The 24,939-nt window shown below is 39.8% G+C and overlaps 1 protein-coding gene across 1 annotated transcript in view; it reads left to right on the top strand.

The window, feature by feature from the left end:
- The window catches only part of LOC124776158 (dynein axonemal heavy chain 3), a 1,197,897-nt gene that overhangs the window by 1,122,997 nt on the left and 49,961 nt on the right, over positions 1-24,939 (top strand). The window contains exons 64-65 of the mRNA XM_047250998.1: positions 3,899-4,109; positions 5,864-5,893. Coding sequence (XP_047106954.1) covers positions 3,899-4,109; positions 5,864-5,893 — 241 coding nt within the window. The remainder of the gene's footprint in view (positions 1-3,898; positions 4,110-5,863; positions 5,894-24,939) is intronic.

Here is a 24,939-nt window from a genome sequence, read left to right on the forward strand (position 1 = left end):
TGGGCAGGGAAGTGAATTGCTAAAGGGTGCACTCAGAGTACCCCCAGGCGAGGTGCTCGTGCCCTCGTCTATCTCCAGCTAACGAAAATGGAGGTGAGCTGGGCTGTTCATTTCAGAGGTACCTAAGTGTTCTGCATGTACAGTTGCCAAACCTTTCTCCACAATTTGTGTCAGATCACTGTTCAACAGAAATTAATAGTAAAACTCCAACTTGGAGAAATAAACTTTTAGTCTTGTGTCCACCCACAATGGTAGTTAATTTTTGTCAGTTTGAAAACTTCATGGATGTGCCACCCACTTGGAGTTCAACTGTGACTATGAAGCCTGTAATGGAGAATTTATTGAGATCGTAACTGTAGTATGAGGGTTGGAACCTGGCAACTATTTATTTACAGCTCGTACAAAATAGATACGTGTGTCAAAGTTTTACTGACCTTCAAAGTAGTTGCCAGTGATATGGAAGTCGTAGGATACTCTTAGCAGTGCCTGTTGTGTTGACGTTCGAGCGGTGTGGACTGTTGCCCGACAAATTTGTAGCAGTTCTGAAGTGAATGCCGTGAAGTGTTTCCTTCAGTTTAGAAATCGAGTTGAACTCACAAGGGCTTAAGACAGGGGAGTGCAGTAGGTGGTATAGCACTTAGCAGCTCCATCAGTCAAACAAATGAGTAACAGCTTGCACGGTACGTGCTCGAGCATTGTCCTGCAAAATGATGGTCAGGTCCTGCAGATAGTGTCATTACTTCTGCCTCTATGCTGTTCATTTTTGGAACACAACCATTTGGGATAAAATAGATGTAATAGGTTAGCTTCCCCATTACATCTTGCAATTCTGTTACATTATTTGGTGCAGGCAAGTTGTGAATGGCCATGAAGGGTGTCTGTGGCAGGTAGATGCCATGTGCATTAATTATGTGACCGAGATATATAATATAAATAGTTAGAACAGGAAGGTTCTTGTGACATCTGTTGCTCAAGGTACCTTTGGAAAATAGCTAGGGCAGAAGTGCTACCGAATAGTAACCACAGAAACTGGAATAATCCCTTGTGTGTGTTGATCAGAAAAGTTTTCTTTGAGTCTTATCTAAAGGCAGTTGCAGGTAGGCCTCCTGGAGATCAAGTTTTGAGGATCTAATTTGTCCATCAAATCCTTAGGGTGGTGCAATGGAAAAGAATCAGCAACAGGTTGTGGGTTGACAGTTGATTTAAAGTCTGTGCAGAGCCTCAACCTGCCTAATGGTTTAATAAGGATCACCAGAGGTGACACCTATTGGTTGGCAGACACTGGTTTGATGACATCACTGTTCTGCACTGTGACAACCTGGTCCTGTAATGCATGAGAGACAGGATGAGCATGAAAAAACTTGGCCTGCACATTGTGTTTCAGTGTCACATGGGCCTTGAACCCTTGGGCCTTGCCTAAACTACAGTGGAACGGAGAACTGTACTTGTCACTCAGTGCATTAATATTGGCCAGAAACCCAGGTAAATTAATTTTTAACACCTTCCCATGAATTGACAATCTGAGTAGGTCAAAACTATCCATGCCAAAAATATTAATAGACTCGTGACGTGAAATAACACTGTTTTAGTAGTACCAGAGGACATGGCTGGTAAACTACACTCTCAAAGAAATGGAGTAGGGTGTCAGTTGTATGCTAACAATGAGTTACATGATTACAGAAGCTGTGGGCTACCTTACCATTCATACATAGCATGGTTGAACACCATAACAGTAGCACCAGTCTGTACCTGGAAATTATCACACTTGTTGAACACATGCAACTGAAAAAAAAGGTTCAAATGGCTCTGAGCACTATGGGACTTAACTGCTGAGGTCATCAGTCCCCTAGAACTTAGAACTACTTAAACCTAACTAACCTAAGGACATCAAACACACCCATGTCCGAGGCAGGATTCGAACCTGCAATCATAGCGGTCACGCGGTTCCAGACTGTAGCGCCTAGAATCGCTCGGCCACTCTGGCCAGCCATGCAGCTGAACATACAACTTATTGGATTGCCAGTTGATAATTTCAGAGTGTGTATCCTGGCAGTCTGATGAAACAACAACAGGAGCAGTGGACAGTTGCACAGCGGGCACAACATACACCTCATTAGAATCACTGTCTGACATGGAATGTGATAGCTGTCTAATACCATTTATACTTAAACATAGTGATTGTATGTGACCTTATTTGCCACATGCTAATCACTCAGCTTGGTACTGTGGCCTATGAAGTGTTTGAAAGCTATGTGGAAAGTACTTACGTAATTGGGCAAACTGCGCCGTGGCCTGACGGTGTGACAGGTACGCATGTGACTGACATAGATGTCAGGCGACATCTGACCTGAGTAAGGGGGGGGGGGAGGTTTGGCCCCTGAACTGTTTTACTCTTGGAAACAGGTGTTTCAAGTGCTTGGAAATCGTGCTCAGTTACATTGACAATGTCCTGTGACTCATTAATTGACAATACTGCCAGGGTTCCAATGCTTTGGTACGGCAGCACGAGTAAGGGAATCGGACACATTCCAAGTTATCACATCTCTCATCGGAGAGTCACTGTAACTTAACCCACACGAACATACAAGTGACATTGTCTAGCAAGGCCATAAAGTTCTGTTACCTCATCTTCATAGGGCAGTCCTGGCTGCTGTTTTAACCTGAAAAAGTTATAATGACCAGACGTTGCATGCAGTTGTGATTTAAAATGATTTGATAATTAGTCAGCTAACTTGTTGTATGTGACCTCATGGGGTTGGTGATCTGGAAACTGTTTTACTCTCCATTTCTCCCACTTTCTTACATTGCCTAGTTATTTGTTGTGTACCGTAACATGCTTTGTTTTTCTTTTTTCATTCCATTTCTATCACAATTGTATTTTCCTTGCTTGTTCTATTTCCCTCTGCCATCTTTCTTTCCAGTCTTCTGTAAATCGACAACAGCACAGAGTTTCTTGCAATCATAACTGTTTTCTCTGATTTCTGATTGTATTTCAGTCTTCATTTCTCATCTCGCACTCTCTAGTTCGGGTACCCCACAGGGTAAGAGAACACTCTCACTTACCCCTCAGTGTACCCACGGATTAGCACAGATAGTGCTGCACACAATCCATGTATGCACGAGCTGCTCAGCCACACTTAGTAGTGGGCCCTCAGCTGGTGGAATTCAGTTGTGCACACTTTGGCGTGGTTGTGATGTTGCCTGCATGTCACCTGTTTTCCACACCTGCCCGCCTTTATATGTTCCCACTCAGGTGCCCTGTCATAGATCAAGTCTTTGAAGAATCAGAGCTGTCAGTTAGCCAGTCTGGAAAGAACACATGCAGCTCTGAAAGGAAATTGTTGTTGTTGTGGTCTTCAGTCCTGAGATTGGTTTGATGCAGCTCTCCATGCTACTCTATCCTGTGCAAGCTTCTTCATCTCCCAGTACCTACTGCAACCTACATCCTTCTGAATCTGCTTAGTGTATTCATCTCTTGGTCTCCCTCTACGATTTTTACCCTCCGTGCTGCCCTCCAATACTAAATTGGTGATCCCTTGATGCCTCAGAATATGTTCTACCAACCGATCCCTTCTTCTAGTCAAGTTGTGCCACACATTTCTCTTCTCCCCAGTTCTATTCAGTACCTCCTCATTAGTTATGTGATCTACCCATCTGCTTATTTAACTTGAAATCTAACCTGTGTCCCTCTATAATCTGTATTTTATGTTGGTATATCTCTCTCTTCACCAAAGTAGTTATTTATTTTTTTCTGAGTCACCTATATTGTATACTGGATTTTTTGGTGTCCCGCTACAGTATATAAAGATTGCTTCTTACTATGCTAAGTGTCTCAGTTAGTAAATTGCTAGTGTTAATGTATAATGTGCTACCTATACAACTTTTTTTATCCATGCAGGTTGAAATTTTTCCAGCATTGGATTGACAATGGCCCTCCAGTTGTGTTTTGGCTCTCAGGATTATATTTTACTCAGTCATTCCTTACGGGAGTGCTCCAGAATTATGCCAGGAAACACAGAATACCAATTGATCATTTGGCTTTTGAATTTGAAATTACACCTTATGAAACCACAGCAGATAAGGAGCCAGATTTTGGTGTTTTTGTCAAGGTGAAAATACTTAATTTCATGGAATATGTACTCATAGAATTTCTGTTTCAATAGTTTTTCTTTAATTCAGAGCATGTAGTAATATTTTTCAGATAATGCAATTATTAAATCTAAATATAAACAGCATATGTAGTTTACATCTACCATTTTGTATGCCATGGTATAGAACATGTTTTATAAATTAGTAAAATAGGCTGCCACATAAATTATTTGTAGCCTCTGAGTTTGAATTTCTATTAATGTGTGAGAATTGTAGGACCAAACGAATACTTATGGGGATTGGATTTAATAGTATACAGAAAAATGATTAACACTGTGAGTGTGAGATGTCATTATGTTTGATCTTGTGCCTGTTGCATCAATTATACTGTTGCAGAGGTTGCAGATGTGGTTTTTATTAAGCTGTCTTTCTTATGTTTCATTGTTCTTTATTTCCTATATTATTCCTTTAGTTATTTGTTTCATATCTGTCAGGGCAAACTATAAATGTACCTCTGCCTCTTGAATTCTGACTCACAGAAATTGTGCAGATAAAATGAAACCGATATCCAATCAGATAAATACACACTAACAAACATTCTTCCAAAATTGTACCTGTAATTGAATGGGAAGAAACCTCAACATAAGTTACAGTAAAACATACCCCTTTCCACTTGATTTTTAGTGATTCAAACAGCACAGATATAGAATGAGATATAAAAGAGATTTTTTCTACTGAATATTCGTTTTTCTACATTAAAATAGAGCTAAATATGCAGAATGTACTTGAGTAAATTATCAGTTTTGAAAAAAATAATCAGAAGATGATAAATCAGGACATCCATATGGTAAGAAACATCTTCACATTGTGACCTTCAAAAACACAAAAATGTATCATATTTCAACAAAGAAAGGTGATTTAGAAAAACGGAAATCTTGGGAAATAGTTACACGGAATTTGCATAGATGGAAAACTGAATGGAAGTTTAGTGATGTATAATTTTGTAGATGGGTTCATTTTGGACAGAAGATATCAGACTCTACACCAATTGAAATAGAGTGAATGAAATTAATAAACTGGAATAAAAATAAAAACACAAGAACAAAATTCCCACATAATTAAAAGTGCAGAATGAGAAGGAAATTATTGCAAGAAAGAAAACATTTCAAAAAATATGCAAATAAAACCAGGAATAAATCAAAATAATATAATTAAAGGTGAACTTTGGTAGAAATTATGACCTGTAACAAGTAGCAATAACAAAGGGATTAAGGAATTTAAATCTTTGTGATTTTTATTGTCAAAGAGAAAAAGATGAACAAAAGGAATTCTACATCCCACGGAGAAGAGAACCATTTAAAAGTTTTCAGGAGGAAACACAACATTAAAAAGAAAAAAAAACAGCAAAACTGAGATGTTTTGAAACATGCACTGTCTAAATCAAATACTGCTCAATTTTTTATAAAATGTTATTCAAGTGACACTTCCCTTGTTAAAAAATAGTCATAATGCTGTCATTTTCTTAATCAGGACATGAAGCTACACATATAAAGTAAAATAATGTAGTTACTTATATTATATTAAATGGTCATTTATTCATCAACACACACATTCCCACCCGTTGACACTATTTTTAAAATTTCCGTTTTCAACAAAATTTACATCATCACACAATATTCTTTTATTTGGGATGCTGTTCAATTCTACAGTGTTATCTACTTGTGCCTTATGTGAAATTTCTGCTAATTAATTCTGTAATGTTTGTTCCATGCAGCAGAAGGATGAGGATAGTGTTTGTGTAGAGGTAAGGCCAATATTAAATTTTATTCATTGTGTTGTCATTGAATATAAAGAGATTCTTTTCCTTTTTCCCCGGAAATGTGCTATTGTGACAATACTTGGATGGTATATTTATGGATGGCATCTTTCTGGTATGGAATGATAATGAAAAATAATTCCTTAGATTATTTCCACACCAGCAACTTTTACCTTCCATTGCACTCCTAAATCTGTGGTATAGCTTTGTAAAACAGTGTGATATTCCCATACTATTATTCCTACCAAAATATTTCTACCTGAACAACTGTACTTACAGAAAAACTGGTCAGCTAATGCATGTTGATGCCGCTGCTCTTTCTATAGAAATAAGCATCAATAATCAAGATCACTGATTACATAAGAACGTCTGTCTCGGAGAGGCACGTGGTACGCTGTTGCTGAGCGTACTCTGCAGCATAACATGATGTACTTGAGTGTTGCTACATGATCTGTGCCATTTGGAGCCTTCTGATGTACCTGAGTGTTGCTACATGATCTGGGCCATTTGGAGCCTTACACCTAGTAACACACCCTCCTCCACTCACTATTACCCCAACCCTACACGCACACACCCATTCTGTTTTTCTTCCCTTTACATTCCTTTTCCTGGTTAACAGTAACAGTACATCTTGGGCAATTGCCCATGGGCAGGGGTGGGCAAATGGTTTGTGCACATTACATGACAAGGTGTGAATGTGGCAGAATAGGGCCATCTGACTGGTAGCCTATATGACACATGCTGAGGTACAGGCAAAGTGACAGCTGCTTGCAGCTGCCCTTCCCTTCCCCCCTCTCCCCCCCCCCCCTCCCCCATCCACCACCCTGGGGTACCATTGAAATGGGCATGGCGTGCCTTTAACTGGTTTTACCCCTCACTCTGCCGTTTTATGATCTTCTGAGCACCGAAACTGGCTCTGTGGTTAACAATGTACTAATTTGACTTTCGTCTCTGTGTCATCTTAAGACTCCCAGCAGCCTCATACCATGCAGGTCACTCTTGGCCTGCATTGGGAGTCACCTGGCCACCTTTTTTCACCTTTCCTAATCTTTCCCTGTGGATGCAACTAATAGTTTTAAAAGCTAGCTTGTTCACATACTCAGAGTTACATCTCTTGGGTGTATTGGCCAGCCATTCTGTTTCCTATTAATTTAATCACTAAATTGTCAACTCAGTATGTAATGATATAATACACATGAGTCCTAAACTGCATTTCATGTTTTAAATGAGTTATGACTAGAGATAAGTATACAGGGTGGAGAAAAATTGTGTCATGAAATTTTAACCCTGGGTAGCTGATGCCCTTAGGAGCCAAAATTACTAATGTCGTGTAGGTTGACAATGCACAACTTTTAAACAACCAAAACTTGGCGCCAAGCACTCCAATTGGGCACGGGATTCAACATCTACATCTACACAGATTCTCTGCAAATCACATTAAAGTGTCTGGCAGAGGGTTCATTGAACCACCTTCATAATTCTCTATTATTCCAATCTCGTATAGCACGCCAAAAGAACAAACACCCATATTTTTTTGTACGAGCTCTGATTTCCCTGATTTTATCATGGTGACCATTTCTCCACATGTAGGTTGGTGTCAACAAACTATTTTGGCATTCGGAGGAGAAAGTAGGTGATTGGAATTTTGTGAGAAGATTCCGTCACAACAAGAAACGCCTTTCTCTCAATGAAGTCCAGCCCAAATCCTGAATCATTTCTGTGACACTCTCTCCCATATTTTGCAATAATACAAAACGTGCTGCCCTTCTTTGAAGTCTTTCGATGTACTCCGTCAGTCCTACCTGGTAAGGATCCCACACCGCGCAGCAGTATTCTAAAAGAGGACGGACAAGCGTAGCGTAGGCAGTCTCCTTAGTAGGTCTGTTACATTTTCTAAGTGTCCTGGCGATAAAACGCAGCCTTTGATTAGCCTTCCGCACAACATTTTCAATGTGTTCTTCCCAACTTAAGTTGTTCGTAATTGTAATACCGAGGTATTTAGTTGAATTTACGGCTTTTAGATTAGACTGATTTATCATGTAACCGAAGTTTAATGGATTCCTTTTAGCACTCATGTTGATGACCTCACACTTTTCATTATTTAGGGTCAACTGCCACTTTTCGCACCATTCAGATATCTTTTCTATGTAGTATTACAGTTTGTTTTGATCTTCTGATGACTTTATTGGTTGATAAATGACAGCATCATCTGTAAACAACCTAAGACGGCTGCTCAGATTGTCTTCCAAATCGTTTATATAAATAAGGAACAGCAAAGGGCCTATAACGCTACCTTGGGGAATGCCACAAATCACTTCTGTTTTACTCAATGACTTTCTGTCAATTATTACGAACTGTGACCTCTCTGACAGGAAGTCACCAATCCAGTCATATAACTGAGACAATATTCCATAAGAATGCAATTTCACTACAAGCCGCTTGTGTGATATAGCGTCGAAAGCCTACCGGTTCCAGAAATATGGAATCGATCTGAAATCTCTTGTCAATAGCACTCAACACTTCATGCGAATAAAGAGCTAGTTGTGTTTCAAAGGAACGATGTTTTCTAAACCTATGTTGACTGTGTGTCAATAGACCATTTTCTTCAAGGTAATTCATAATGTTTTAACACAATATATCTTCCAGAATGCTGCTGCATATCAATGTTAATGATATGGGCCTGTAATTAAGTGGATTACTCCTACTGACTTTCTTGAATATTGGTGTGACCTGTGCAACTTTCCAGTCTCAGGGTACAGATCTTTTGTCAAGCGAATGATTGTATATGATTGTCAAGTATGCAGCTAATGCATCAGCATAATCTGAAAGGAACCTAATTGGTATTCAGTCTGGACCAGAAGACTTGCTTTTTTAAGTGATTTAAGTTGCTTCACAACTCTGAGGATATTTACTTCTACGTTACTCATGTTGGCAGCTGTTCTTGATTTGAATTCTGGTATACTTTCTTTGTCTTCTTTTGTGAAGGCATTTTGGAAGGCTGTGTTTAGTAAATCTGCTTTGGCAGCACTGTCTTCGATAGTATCTCCATTGCTATTGCACAGAGAAGGCATTGATTGTTTCTTGCCACTACATGCTTCACAAACGATCAGAATCTCTTTGGATTCTGTGTGAGGTTTCAGGACAAAGTTTTGTTGTGGAAACTGTTATAGGCATCTTGCTTTGAAGTCCACAGTACATTTTGAGGTTCTATAAAAGATCGCCTATCTTGGGGATTTTGCGTCTGTTTAAATTTGGCATGTTTGTTTCGTTCTTTCTGCAACAGTGTTCTGACCTGTTTTGTGTACCTCAAAAGCTCTGACGTTTGTTAATTTATTTGGTATAAATCTCTCAATTTCTGCCGATACTATTTTTCTGAATTCTAGCCACATCTGGTCTACACTTATATAATTAATTTGGAATTAGTGGAGATTGTCTCTCAGGAAGGTGTCAAGTGAATTTTTATCTGCTTTTTTGAATAGGTATATTTTTCATTTATTTTTGGAGGATTTGGGGGTTACAATATTCAGTCTCGCTACGACAACCCAGTTTTCACTATTCCCTTTATCTGTTTTGATGCTTGTTATTAACTCAGGATTATTTGTTGCTAAGAGGTCAAGTATGCTTTCGCAACCGTTTACTATATGTGTGGGCTCATGAACTAACTGCTCGAAATAATTTTCAGAGAATGCGTTTAGCACAATTTTGGATGATATTTTATGCGTACCTCCAGAATTAAACATGTATTTTCACCAACATATCGAGGGTAAATTAAAGTCATTACCAACTATTATTGTATGAGTTGGGTACGTGTTTGAAATCAGACTCAAGTTTCCTTTGAACCTTTCAACAACTCTATCATCTGAATTGGGAAGGTGGTAAAAGGATCCAATTACTATTTTATTCTGGTTGCCAACAATGACCTCTGCCCATACACAGGAACTATCTATTTCAATTTCACGACATGATAAACTACTTCAAACAGCAACAAACATGCCACTGCCAACTGTGTTTAGCCTATCTGTTTGGAACACAGTTAGGTTCTTTGCAAAAATTTCAGCTGAGCTTAAATCCAGCTTTAGGCAGCTTTCAGTGCCTATAATGATTTGAGCATCAGGGCTTTCTACTAGCGCTTGGAGCTCTGATACTTTCCCAACACAGCTACGACAGTTTACAACTGTCATACTGATGGATCCAGTATCTACATTCCTCCTGTGTTCAGCCTGCACTGTTTGTGACTGAAGCCCTTCTTGTATTTTCCCGAGATCCTCTGACCTAAAAAGCCACCCAGTCCAATCCACACAGACCCTGCTACCCATCTAGCTGCCTCCTGCATATAGTGGACACCTGATCTTTTCAGCAGAACCCAAAACCCAACCACCCTTTGGCGCAAGTCAAGGAATCTGCAGCCTACACTGTTGCAGAACCATCTGAGCCTCTGATTCAGACCCTCCACTTGGTTCTGTATCAGATGTCCGCAATCAGTCCTGTCAACTATGCTTCAAATGGTCAGCTCAGCTTTCATCTTGCAAGCAAGACTGGCAGTCTTTACCATGTCTGTTAGCCACTCGAAACCTGAGAGAATCTCTTCTGATCCAAAGTGGTACACATCATTGGTACCAATGTGTGCAGTTGACTGCACCCTGTGCTCTACATGGCATCCACAAGGACGTGTTCCACATCTGAAATGACTCCACCTGGTATGCACATGGAGTGCACATTGGTTTTTTTCCCTTCTCGGCAGCCATTTCCCTAAGGGCCCCCATAATGTGCCTAATGTTGGAGCTCCCAACTACCAATAATCCCACTGTATGTGGTTGCCCGGATCTTGCAGGCTGAGTGGTCTCCTGTGAAACAGGACAGGTGACAGCATCTGGCTCAGCAACAGTGTCAGCCACAGACAGCACCTGGAACCTGTTTCTCAGACAAACCAGGGAGGCCTTACATGCAGCCACCTGTGAAGTCTTTTGCCACCTGCTACGCCCTGGGATGACCTCCCACTCAACCACAGTTGAGGGATCAACTTCAGTGCGAGCAGTAACTGGGCTGTCTACCAGTGAGGACCAATGTGAGAACTTTGCCATGCTGAATGTCCATTTCTATCCCCACGGCCGGCCCACAACAATGGTGCCCATCCACTGCAGTCTCAAGCTGTGTAAATGAAACCGTCACAGCCTAAAGCTGAGAGCAAAGTGTCACCAACTCAGATCGTATCCACACTTAACAGTTACAGCCCCTGTCCGTACTAAAGACTGTGGAAAGCTAAACTATGCAGATAAATGGACTATCAGCACTTACTGCACAATTCTACTGTAGACCCTGACGAAAATGCAGGAACTGTGTCTAATAAATTAGATTAACACACAGAGATTCAAAAACCTAACTACCAAAGCCCTCAGGTGAAATTAAATTATTAGGAACTTGGAATATGTCACAAACTCAATTTACTTTCCAATGCAAACGAAAATGCGAGAACTGTGGCTATTAGATGTTAAATAAACATGCAGAAACACAAGAAACTAAACTATTAAAGCACATAGATGATAGCATAAAATTCGCTCCTATTTAGAAACTCATAAAAGTCAGAAAATTGGTTACTTCGCTGTTGCTGCTTGTGTTGCGGCCGGCTGCTGCTGCCCTGTTGCCAGATGCTCTGGACAACACATGACCATGAATGCTTTGCGTGTCACTTTGGGGCAGTGGTGGGGCGAGGGACGTTTGCATGTGTGAACCAACAACAATAGCACTGCCAGTCAGCCAACGAATGGCAACAGGGCAACCCCACAGCCAATTGGAGCACATGGTGCCAAGGTTCTGTAGTTTAAAAATGGTGTGTTGTCGACCTACACAATCTTAGTAATTTTGGTTCCTACTGGCATCAGCTATCTAGGGTTAAAATTTCGTTACACAATTTTTCTCCACCCTGAATATACTTCGTATGTCCAAAGCATACAAATAAAATGAATTGAGTTATGATGTACCTATTTTAAATATTATAGTAACAAACAACAAAGAACTAGATCACAAGGATTCTGTAGAAGTCTGTTTATCTCTGCATATCAGCTACAAACTATATCCATTAGAACCTTGAACAGTTTGTATGTCGGTCTCCCTCTACAATTTTTAATTTTTACCCCATTTCCCTTCCTCCCCTTCCCAACACACACACACACACACACACACACACACACACACACACACACACACACACACCTCTTTTACCCACCAAACTGACAGTTCCTTGATCCCTCACAACGTGTCCTATTGACTAATCCATTCTTTTAGTTACGCCATGCCATGAATTTCTTCTTTCCCCAGTTTCCTTCAGAGTCTTGACATCAGTTGACTGACCTGCTCAGCTAATCTTCAGCATTCTCCTGTAGCACCATTACTATCTGCTCAGGTGTGACAATGCCACTAAAAATGCTGTCGGCACAAGATGTTGCACGGGAAGATGGTGACTCGATAACAAGCAGGGAAGAGAACCACACAAGAGGAAATGAAAACTCACCTCATGAGTCAATCTACAGGGGAGCAGAAAATCCGAAACCATATAGAGTCACGTGCAAGGATAAACACAACACACAGCCGATGCAGGTGGCAGATGACCGAGCACACCTCAACGGCATAACACACGAGGTGTAAGGCGAATTCCACTGTGGTCAAATGAAGCACTTGAACTGTCCCACTTGGCTTACGGTTGGCCTCAAGTAAAGATTTCCTTCAGTGGGTCGTCCCATAGAACACGACCTGCATGCATTCCCTGTGGTGATTGTCCACACTATTCTGCTGTGCTTTCCACAACAGCACATCTGCCTCCTTCACAGTGTCCAGTGATTGGGATACTAAATCTCTTCCCCTGGAAACTCCAGGTAGAGTCAAAAATGGCCAAGGTCAGGCCACACCCTGCGGCATAGAACCAGAGTGAGCACTAGAGACCTGGACCCCTGACCAACAACTGACTGAAGGATGTGACACGGTGCTGGCATCTCTGCTGGAGCAGCAGAAGGCTGTGGAGGATGTGGCAGCAGTCGGTCCACTGGTGGCAGCAGAGATGAGACCACTTCCGATGGTGCATGGGAGAGGAGGTGGAGGAGGAAAGGGGTTCAAAATTCGTGGGCTCAACATCAGTGGGTGCAGGAGTGAGCCTCACCAGAGGGAGGACAGCGAAGGTCAGGAAGAGGCAGCAACAGGGAGCTCATTGTTGCTAGGGGGAACCCATCCCTGGAGCAGTGTCACAACCAAACGTGCCGCCTGGTGGACTGGGAGACCACAGCAGAGATGGTGTGAAAGGGCACTGGCACGACTGATTGCATGGCGTCTTAAGATAAACTTGTGCCTCCATTTTTTTTCTGTCGGGCCTGAGAGATTCTCATTCAGCTGTTTGTATAACCACAGTAAATAGTCCAGATCTTGAAAAGGTACTGACCGAGACACAAAATGCACTTTCTCAACTATCTGAAAGCCAAAAACAGAGAAGGTGTCTTAACCCAAAAATATTATGTGCCAGTGTGGAATTGACCACTAACAATGTAAACTGCTGTTCCAGATTCTTATAATGTGCAGTGATGGAGAACTGCTTCTCACAGGAGAATACTGTGTACTATAAGACAAACTGACACAGTGGCAGTTGCAACTCTGGTCAGCCGAAGAGCCTGTAGATATCTAAGTTAATGAAGGTACCTGTTGCTCCCATGTCTCCTTAAAATTTGACTAAGTGCCCATCCACTATCAGTGTCAGCAAAATACACTGGGGTGACATATGGAGGGCATATGGACAGCCCCATGGTCCAACAAAAACGTGGCTTTCTGATGACCAACTTGTGGCCTGGTGACTGTCATAAAATTGTTACTAAATAGCTTACTCGATGATATGCCCCATACGTGGCCACTGTATGTGGGTAATCTCATTGAACATGCACCAAAAGCCTATCACGGAAGAACCATTCGGAGAGAGGAAGGAGAGCAACAACGAGGACCCAAGAAATACTGTGAGTTGGAGTTGTGGTGTTGCGATTGACACGAACCTCCTGAGCTCGATGTGGGTGAGGTTGGCATCACCACAATGCCACTGCACAGGGATTGTCAACAGGATCAACGTGTGATAACCCAGAGAGCTCCACAGGGCATTGGGCGCAGTTTATCATGCACATCTAATTGTGCCACCTGCCAGGTGTCCCAAAGGGATGTCTGATGGTGCCACTATAATCTCATGCCATCCTGCAATCTGGGCAGTATCAGCTAATGAAATATTCAAAACGGTCAACATGCTAGCTTGGACTTCAGTTCAAGTGCTAACCAATCACATCCAGAATTAGCATATGAACTATCACATTTGGAAATTAAAAATGACACTGCATGGGAGATGTTGCAAATCAGCTATCCAGTCCATATAGAACTGCCCAGGGCACTTTTGGTGCTGATTAAACTGCAATCGTGCCACCAATGCATCAGTGTCGTGTCCGAACTACTGCAAAAGCAACCAACAAAGTTCATGAATGTTGAATTTCTCAGCCTCAGTGGAAGGCAAGTATTTTGCATAATGTCATATAACTGTTGATTTCTGTACAACAAGAAGGTGACTTTGTGGACCGGATCAACTAGAATGCCTTACGTGGCAGTGCGGTGAGAACTCTTAACAGGTAATTTTTCCCCTTTTCTGTAGACTGAATGAAACTGGGAAATGGCATCAGAAGTGGTGAGGGAATGGTGAAGGAAGTGCATGGTGAATGCTCAGCTCACCAACTGACTGGAATGGGTGTGAATCAATTCTTTATTTTGGTTTAGCAACACTTGCAGCAGCTCCTACTACTGTAGGTCCAACTGTTCCTGCCAGCATTGTAGAAAGGGTGGATCTGTGGTGACCCAAAATTAACAATATGAAAAGGAAAGGGAAAAAATACAAGCATCACACACATAAGAACATTCTTCATCACCACTTTAGTGTCTGCACAGGCAACAAATGCCTCTAAACTACACTGTCAGTGTGAGGTGCTGTACAAGGTGACACTGGCTCGACAGTGTGCTTGGAAACAAAACTACACAATACAAAATTAAAACTCGCTATGTGAGTCAATCTGTGGCAAAATGGAAAATCCAAAACAGCATTAGAGATGTGCATGGTGCTACTCATGCCAGGCCATCTGCTACCAGTGATGTCTGCTGGTGGGGCACTAAATACCACATTTCAAAAGCTTCTTTTCCTTGTTGTGTGAACTGTCTGTCATTCACATTTCACTTCTGCATAATGCTACATTTGAGACAGATAGTTTCAGAAAATATTTCCTAATTTGTATCAGATGTTAAAAAATTTATGTTTTTTAGAAAGGGGTTTTTTGCTGCTGCGAGTCTGCAATTTAAATCCTCTCCACATTGGCCATTGTCAGTTTTTTTCTACCCAGATAACAGAACTCTGCCCCTACTTTTTGTTTCTTATTTGGTAATCTAATTCCCTCTGCATCACTTGATTTAATTTGTCTGCACTCCATTATTCTTGTCGTTCTTTCGCCGATATTCACCTTATAAGCTTTCTTTGACAGATTTTTTCGAGTACTTTACGGTTTCTGACAGAATTATGTTAATGCTTCTAACCGTACTCATTTCTTCTCCCTGAATTCTAATTCCTTTTCCAAATTTTGTTGTTGGTTTCCTTCCCTATTTGCTCACTATGCATCTTGAATAACAGTAGGGATAGGATACAACCCAGTCTAACTCCCTGCTCAGCTACTGCTTCCTTTTCATATCCTTTGAGCATTGCCTGTTTTCTGTGTGAATTGTAGATAACCTTTCACTCTCTGTATTTTATTCCTTCTACATTCAAAGCTTCAAAGAGAGTGTTCCATTTCTTCAAGGCTCAATTTGTTCTTTCTTGATCTCAGCTTCTATCAGACTTTCCATTTTTCTGCAAATAATTTGTGCCAATATTTTACAGTTGTGACTTAATGGACCAATGTTTCACTAATATTCACACCTCTTGCCACCTACCTTCTTTCTTATTGCAATTATTACATTCTTCTTGAAGTCTGAGGGTATTTAACCTGCCTCATATCCCTTCTTACTGCTGGGCCTCCCAAGGACATCATCAATTCTGAGGGTATGTCATCTACTCGAAGAGTATTCTTTTGCCTTAGGTCTTTCAATGCTGTATCCAATTCTTCTCACAGTACCATATCTGCCATCTCATATTCAGCCACTTCCTCTTACTTTTCTGTAATATTGTATTCCAAGTTCATTCCTATTGTGTAGACCTTCTGTGTGCGCCTTCCACCTTTCCTCTTACTCTTGTTTGTTAAGAACTGGCATAGCATGTGAACTGTTAATATTCACACAGCTGCTTTTCCCCAAAGTCTCTTCTCTTTTCCTGTGGATGCCATTTACCTTTCTCATACACACACACACACAATTTTACAGCTTTCATTTCTACTCTAGAAATTCCTGCTTTGCCGTCTTGAACTTCTTGTCAAACTCATTCTTTAAATTTCTGTATCCCCTTTTGCCTGCTTCATTTGAGGCAGCTTTATGTTTTCTCCTCTTGCCAGATAAATTCAATATCTTACATGTTATCCAAGGATTTACAATGGGCTTTGTCTTTTTTAGACCAGTATTTGATCATCTGTTTCTTTCACTATATCGTCTCTAAAATCTCTCCATTCATGTTCTGTTTTATTCCTTTCTCCTGCCTTTCAGTCAATCATTGCCTAATTTTCTATTTCAAACTCTTGACAACTTATCCAGTTTCAGTGTCATCAGTATCCTTCCCGTCTGTAATTTCTTAGCAAAGAGCCATTGTATAGAGCAACAAATTGAAGTATGTGGTGTTGAGATTACTGTAAATGACTTCACGGCTGTAGTGTTAGCACTGTATAGATCTTCCTCAGGGAATTTGAATGTATTTCTTAAGCACTTAGATTCTTTATTATCCACACTGTACTCAAAGTCCAAGAACTTGATAATTACTGGTGACTTTAATGTTGATTTCCTAAATGAGAGCAATAGTAAAGCTGATTTAGTACATTTAATGGAGTCTCATAATCTGATGGCAATAGTAGATTTCCCAACTAGGATTACTGTTAACAGTAAAAGTCTGATAGATAATATATTTATAGATAAGTCTAAATGCAATGAGATCACTGTACATCCAATTCTTGGCCTTTCTGATCATGGTGGTCAATTGCTTAGGCTCAATTACATCAGTGTGTGCAACAGTTCCGAGCATTCTTGGAAATCTTTTAGGATAATAAATGAACAGGGCCTTAAGAAATTCAATGATAGCCTAAAAGAGATAGACTGGAGCCGAGTTTATAGGGAAACAGATGTAAACAAAAAGTACAATTCATTTTTAAATGAATTCATGTCTGTATTTGAGTCCATCTTTCCCAAAAAAGTAGTTAGAAATAGTCATATAGGCAATGCCAAGAAGTCTTGGATCACTACAGGGATAATAACATCTTGTAGAACAAAGAGGATGTTATACAGTTCTCTCAGGACTTGTAATGATCCAAAGAAACGACAACACTACAAACTTTACTGTAGCATTCTCAAGAAGGTTATAAATAAATCTAAAAGTACGTGCATAAAATCAGAAATTGAAAGCTCAGAAAATAAAATTAAAACTATATGGAATGTAATAAAGAGGGAAACTGGCAGGACAACAGGGAACATGTCTCAGGTAGAGATTAATACAGGGGACAGTATCATAAAGAAACCTGAGTTGGTTGCAGAAATATTTAATAACCACTTTTTGAGAGCAGCAGGCTGTAATGGTTCTATGGAAGAATCATTGTCCCTCCTACAGAAAGCTATTAGTAACAGAATCCCACAGATATCCTTACCTCCAGTTACTGTAAGCGAAGTCATAAGAGTAATTAGATCCTTAAAAAATAGAAATTCTGCTGGTGTGGACAATATTTCTAGTAAAATACTGAAACACTGTTATAAATTTGTTAGTCCCGTCTTATGCAACATATACAATGCATCCCTACAAGATGGGATTGTCCCTGACAGACTTAAGTTGGCTGTAGTGATTCCTCTCTTTAAAAAAGGGGATAAAAGCATTGTTACAAACTATCACCCAATATCCCTATTAACTACCTTCTCGAAAATTCTAGAAAAACTCATGCACAGGAGGATTGTAGACCATCTCAACTTCCACAGTATCTTAAGCAAAAATCAGTTTGGTTTTCGTGCCAGTCTTTGTACTGAACAGGCAATATTCTCTTTCAGCAACCAAGTTTTGGAAGCCATTAACAAAAAAATGTCTCCAGTGGGTATTTTTTGTGATCTTACGAAAGCCTTTGACTGTGTAAACCACCAAATTCTTTGGAAAAAGGCAGAATACTATAGTTTAGGTGGTACTGTTGGCTTGTGGCTGCAATCATATCTAAAGGATCGGAAGCAGACTGTAATGCTAAATGGCTCTTCTGGAGAACCTGCCTCGTCTGAATGGGACGCGATAACGTGTGGTGTGCCTCAAGGCTCTGTTTTGGGCCCACTGCTTTTCCTCATCTTTATTAATGATCTTCCTCTTTATTCTGAGACAAACAGCAAATTTACCCTGTTTGCCAATGATACCACAATTCTAATTGACGATTTGATTGATCATGATCTTGAAAAAACTACAAATACTGTTTTTAATGACATCTTAAATTGGTTCTCCTCAAATGGTCTCTCGCTCAATGCAGATAAAACTCATTATATGAGGTTCCATACATCACAAAGTAATCCCGATGAAATTAACATAAAATGTAGAGCTCAACCAATACAGAAAGTTGAAGACACAAAATTCCTGGGTGCTTACATAGACAGTAAATGTAATTGGTCAGTTCACATTCTTCATCTGTGTAAAAAACTTAGCTCGGCAACATTTGCATTACGGGTAATTTCTTCAGTGGCTGAAGTTGACACTATTAAGGTTGCCTACTTTGGCTACTTCCACTCATTGATGTCATATGCTATCATATTCTGGGGGAACCAACCACTTGCAAAAAAAGTTTTCACCATCCAAAAAAAAGCAATCAGAATAATGTGTGGGGTCCATCAAAGACACTCTTGCAGGCACTTGCTTCAGAAGATAGGTATCCTAACAACTGCCTCACAGTATATTTTTTCCTTGCTCACCTTTGTGTGCAAAAATTATTCCATCTACCAAGACAACAGTAAATTCCATGGCTATAACACCAGAAACAAAAACAATCTACATTTAGAAATGAAACCTCTCACTCTGGTACAAAAAGGAGTTTACTACTCCAGCATTAAGCTGTTCAATGCTCTACCACTACATATCAAATGTGTTCATACAGAACTGCCAAAATTTAAACAAGTTCTCAAAGATTACCTGACAGAGAAATCTTATTATACTGTGGATGAATACCTGAAAGAAAATGTATACCATCACTAAACGTATTATGTCTAGAAGTAGTTCAATTGATTTTATTGTGCATTTGGGCATTAGCACACTTTTTGTAACAACAGATTGGCTGTACATGTATCTACTCTTGTAGGCCTAATATCTGATTTAACTTTGTGCTCTTATCTTTAACCTTTATTTGAAACTCCTTTTTCTGTCAAATGGTAGTTATGTTATCTAGCTGACATTGTATCTGTTACTGTATTTATAGTATGTCTTACTTAAACTATGTACAATTTGCCATTGAAATGCCCTTGTATTTATTGTAAGTTTAAATTGAAACCTGTACAATTTGACACGTTCCATATCCTTGTGATTGACTCACTAACTGGATCTACGGAACAAGAAATAAATAAATAAATAAATAACCAATAATTTATGATTAGAGTTCATTTCTGCCCCCATAAACGTATTTCATTTTAAAATGTGATTTCTACATCTCTGTCTGACTAGTGTTTCATCTGTTTGGAACCTCCTGATTTCTTCAGATCACTTCCACATATACAGATCCCATTTCTGGTTCATAAATCAAGTATTAGCAATGATTACATAATATTCTGAGCAAAATTCCTCCAGGCAGCCTCCCCCCCCCCCTCCCCCCCTGCACATTTCATTCCTTTCACCCAGTCTTGTTGTCCTAATCTGACCTCCTCTTTCTTTTCCTCCTGTCAAATTCCAGTCTCAGAACACAATTAAATTTTTGTCCCCTAGAGGAACTGGGAGATGAAGGAGCTTGCACAGGATAGATTAGCACGGAGAGCTGCAGCAAACCAGTCTCAGGACTGAAGACCACAACAACAACACAATGAACTTAATAATTTCTTATCTCATCATCAGTTCTGCCCATATCTTCCTCACGCACAGAGCTAGCATGCAAATATGATTGTACTACTGTAGTGGGTTTCAGCTTTGTGTCGATCTCAGTTCACTGTGCTGTTCATGTACTTCACTAGCATTCTTATTTTCTTGTCAGTTATTAGTCCTGCTACCACATTACCCCTACTTGATTTTGTGTTGATAACACTGTACTCACATGACTAGTACACTTAACTAATTCCCAGATTTACTTACGTGAACACATTGATTTCCCTTTTCAAGTTCTCTGACCTAACTCTAGATTAAGTGGTCTAACAGTCCATACTCCAACCCATAGCATGCCTAATTTGCTTTTTCTGATAAAAAAGTAATCTTGACTACTCCACACCCACATATCTGATTGGGGACAATTTTACCTCTGCAATATTTTTCCAAGAGGATGCCATTATCGCAAAACCGTACAGTAGAGCTAATGTCCTCGGAAAATATAATGGCTTCAACTTACTCCTGTTTTTGACCATTCTGAGGCCATGTTGGGTAAGGCTACATGACCAGATGAGACAATCATCCAATTTGTTGCCATTGCACCTTCTGAAGATTATGATGATGATATAGTTGTATCTACTGTACGGCTGCCTGTATCATTGAGGCACATAAGCCACCCAACCACATCAAGGTCTTTGGTTCAGATAAATGTAGCACCAGCCTAAATGAAGTCCCACTGTGAATTCCATTCTCAGACATGTGATATGTTAGTTGCTATTAATAAGCAGTTGGAAATCAACCAGACTGCTGTCAAACAATCGGAAGCTATAGATGTGGTGGGCAGGTTACTAAAACACCCATACCAGTGATACCAAAGGTACATCAAGTACTAGCCTCTTCATTGGATACTTTCTTCTCTACAGGAAGTACAGGAATCTATCACCAATCATCCACTTGACAATGGCTTATCAGTGACAGGCCTCGTGGTCCCGTACTGAGAAGAAAGAGAGCAGGAGTAAGTCAGAGCACTATGCCCATCCCCCTAACCAACAAGTGTGACATACTGTGTCTGTTGGCTTTTGTATCTCTCTTGATTACAGTAATGAGGTCACTACGCTGTTCCTAGGAGGTTATCAGCATTCATACTGTCTTATTCATTACTAGCTAGGGTAACCCGCTTCACTCAGGGAATTGATATGAGATTGTATGGTAGCTGGAATAAAAGGATAAACTTTAAAATATAAGAGGTAAAAAAAGGAATGTATTCTGTTTACATTAGTTGTTTATATACAACATTTTTCATTTTGTTACCTGGAGTATACACATAAAAAATTTTCGAATTTCATATTCGAGAGCAAGCTACGTACAGTTGACCATGACAGAAGCGGGAGTCTTTGAGGTTGATGCCACAATATTTTAAAGTGTGTTCTTGTGATTTGTTATTTGTAAAACTGTAGGCTAATTTGATTGGAAATGGCAGTATTTTAAACTGGAATGGAAGTTAAGTAGATATCACTGATATTTGGGGGATAAGTAGTTTGTGCCCTTTGTACTTTCCAGTCGTAAGTTCAGCTTCGATGATATTATTTGATAGCTTTTTGACACCATCCTTGTTCCTTTACATAGGTTTGGTGAGTTGAGATGTCTGAGTAGTGCAATTGGATGTCCAATTTTAAGTCAAAGGCAGAGTAATGGCATTCCGGGTACTTGCAAAGAGCTTAGAAATTCTGTAGGGAAATGCACACCTTCTTCAGTTTTTACCATCATGTCAATCAATTTGTATATTCTCTCTTCATCAGGAATTATCTTTTGGATATTATTGTCAATATTGTCAACAATATTATTTTTAGTTGCCTAAATTTCCATTTCAAATAGCCAGTCCAGATTAGTATCATTGTGAACAATGTATGGGTTAATTTGGTCAACGAGTTTATTTTCAGCAGTGGCTGTGTTGCAGAAGTCACTGTTGAGTTTAATGAGGCCAGTTGTCTGGTCAGCAGGATAAGTGCCTTTGCCTATTTGTAAAAGTTGTTGAGCAAAATGTGGTGTTGTTTTGTCTTTTGATAGTTCAACCCCCATGTTTTTTGTTAGTCACAGTATTTGTATGTGTGGCCAGCGGTGTGATTTTTTAAGCATGCCCTGGTATCGTTTGCTGATATTGACTTGGGAATAATTGGAAGTGTTTCTTAAAAATCTGAGAATATGAGTAGAGCTCCTCCCATAACTTCAAAGTTTCTTGTAGTTTTCTGTCCATGGCTTCAACTGATGCTCTAATTTCATTGCACATTTCTCCCAGAAGACAATTTTAGCTTACTTTAGAATTTCAGCCCGTCCAGATGCTCTGGAGATTTTACATATTGGGAATTGTTCTTCTGCCATATTCAGTGGTAATTGTAGGGCGTAATGGGCAGTTCGTCGTCCTTCCATAAGTGTGGCTGCAATGCCAAGTGAGGCCAGTGCAATTTTGATGTGTTCTTTAGCACGTATTTCTGCCAGCAATAGATTTATTAGAAACTATTAGTAAAATTTTCCCAGTCCTACCTGCCATGTCCAAGTAAATACCTCCACCAGAGTTGTGACTTTGGTCCATGATAATGTAGTAAATTCTCTTTTGATTCCACTGACGAGTGGTTTGTTCTGAGCAATGTATTGAAATAATTTGTTGATATTGTAGCTTCTTTCCTTTGTAATTTCAAACTTTAGCACATTGATACCATTTTTTCATGGTGCTTGCATCCCAAGTTGAATTAAGATATGCTTGTCTTCCGCTAAACATTTGTCTTCTAGGTGAATGAGTGTTTCATTGTAGATGTCATCACTGAATTTGATGGTGAGTTCAGGATGAGCTTGTCAGATTTGGTACAGTATGTCGTCACTCACACTCTCTTTGAAGGAGTCTCATAGCTGTTTTGAATACAGGTGGGTTAACTTACATGTTATCGGAATTATGGCGAATAAGTCTCTCATTTATTCAGCTGAGGCTGTGTATGAGGCTTCTTGTAATGTTAATCTCAAGTGGTTGTCATTTTCCAGTAGTCCTAAGCGTTCGCAGGCTTCTCTGTTTCCTTGTTGTAATTGTTGTGTTCCACATATAATAGGTGGGAGCGTCAACATATAGTAACATTTTCACGAATGGACCCATTTGGCACAGTTGGTTAAAAGCTATTAAATGTTGTGTTCTGAGGTGATTCACTTGCAGTTTTTCTGGTGGTCTCTTTTGTGAAGTAGACTCTCTGTCCATTCTCCAAACGTACTTCTAGATGTTGCACAGTTGGTTCACATTTATGTATGGGAAAACTGAAAATGTGCCACACTGCTTCATTACCATTGATGTATCATCCCATTTGGTACATAGGGGTATTGTCATTTGTGTTTTGTTGTTCACTGTCTTTGGTTATTTTAAATACTGCCATGTCACTGCTTTTGTCACATACTTACAGACACACTTGATAGATTTCACTGAATTGCTGTATTCTATGTTTATGTGTGTTTGGAACATTTTGAAAAGTGTTACACTGGTTACCTATTTCCAGTTTGTCACTGCCTCATATTTGTATTTTTGCTCTGAAGCCAGCATTTTTGTGTGATTGCCTTCTGTATGTGCGGTAGCCGTCAACTTTGGTTTGTGTGTCATCCAAGTATTGGTTTGGTTTTTTTTTCTATATTTTCCATCATTTGTACATGATGAATTAGAGTTTAATGGACCACAAGGTCGATGAAGCAAACTTTTCGTCAGTTCTGGATCTTCTTGTGCATTGGGAAATTCAGCTTAGATGATTTTGTCAATATCCATTGAATGAATTCTGTCGCATAGCCATATAAGATTGTGTGAGTGAGGCAGTCATTTTTGCTGTTCAATTGTGTACATCCAGCAGCTAATGGTTCCAGAGATGTTGTGATGACTTTAACAAATCTCATTTGTTTTTGTCAAAAAACACTGGCTATTATGACATGTTGATGCATGGGGCCTTGTCTGTATCTCAGTGGTTGTTTGATTTCTGCCCATGACGAGTTGCATGTGAATGTTATGAAGAGGTTTAGGTTGTCCACATTTCCTTACTTAGGTCATAGTGTCTTGAGTGAATTTATGTATGTGTCTTGGACTTCCTGTGTATGATGACGGCAAGTTACCATTGCTCCAATGTCATCATTCTTTCTGTCATTTATGACTGTGTCTCGAAGGTGGATGTATTTTTCCATGCATAGTTTCTTCTGATTCAGTCTTATGTATAGCATCCATTCCACTTTTGATTTTGCATTCATATCTACCAGGAATTCTTGGAATAAACGGCAAGTATAGAAAACATCTCTTATCACTAAGCAGTAAGCAAAGAACTCCTTGGAAGTGACTCTTTTGTTTGTTTCTCTGCCTATTTCAAGTTGGATTTGCCTCACATTAAAATGATATCTGTCCTCCCTGTGCGGAAATATAAATTGATATTGGAGGGCATCATATGAATGGTGTGTCTCTAAAATGCATTGTAGTCCTCTTCTTTGTTGTGCAATAGTTTCATGTCTTATGTTTTTATTGTCCACAGATATGATGGTAATTTCGTCCATCTGAGGTGCATTGAATCTTTTGTGGCAGTGTTCGTAGCAACAAACACTTGGCTGTAGAAATGGCTTACGAAGTCACCGCCACACTTTTAATAGCGGGCCGATCGGTCCGCTGGAACAGTAAACAGAAAGATGAAAAACCAAACACTCTGATTAAATAAAAGTCGGTACTTATCTTTATTGATAAAGATACAGAAACACAATAGGGAACTCCGTGTCTACAGAGATCTGTCTAGTTCGAGTCGGAGCGGCTAGGTCAGCGTCGGCTGACGAC

This window comes from Schistocerca piceifrons, chromosome 2, assembly GCF_021461385.2.
Source record: "Schistocerca piceifrons isolate TAMUIC-IGC-003096 chromosome 2, iqSchPice1.1, whole genome shotgun sequence".
Taxonomy (NCBI): domain Eukaryota; kingdom Metazoa; phylum Arthropoda; class Insecta; order Orthoptera; family Acrididae; genus Schistocerca; species Schistocerca piceifrons.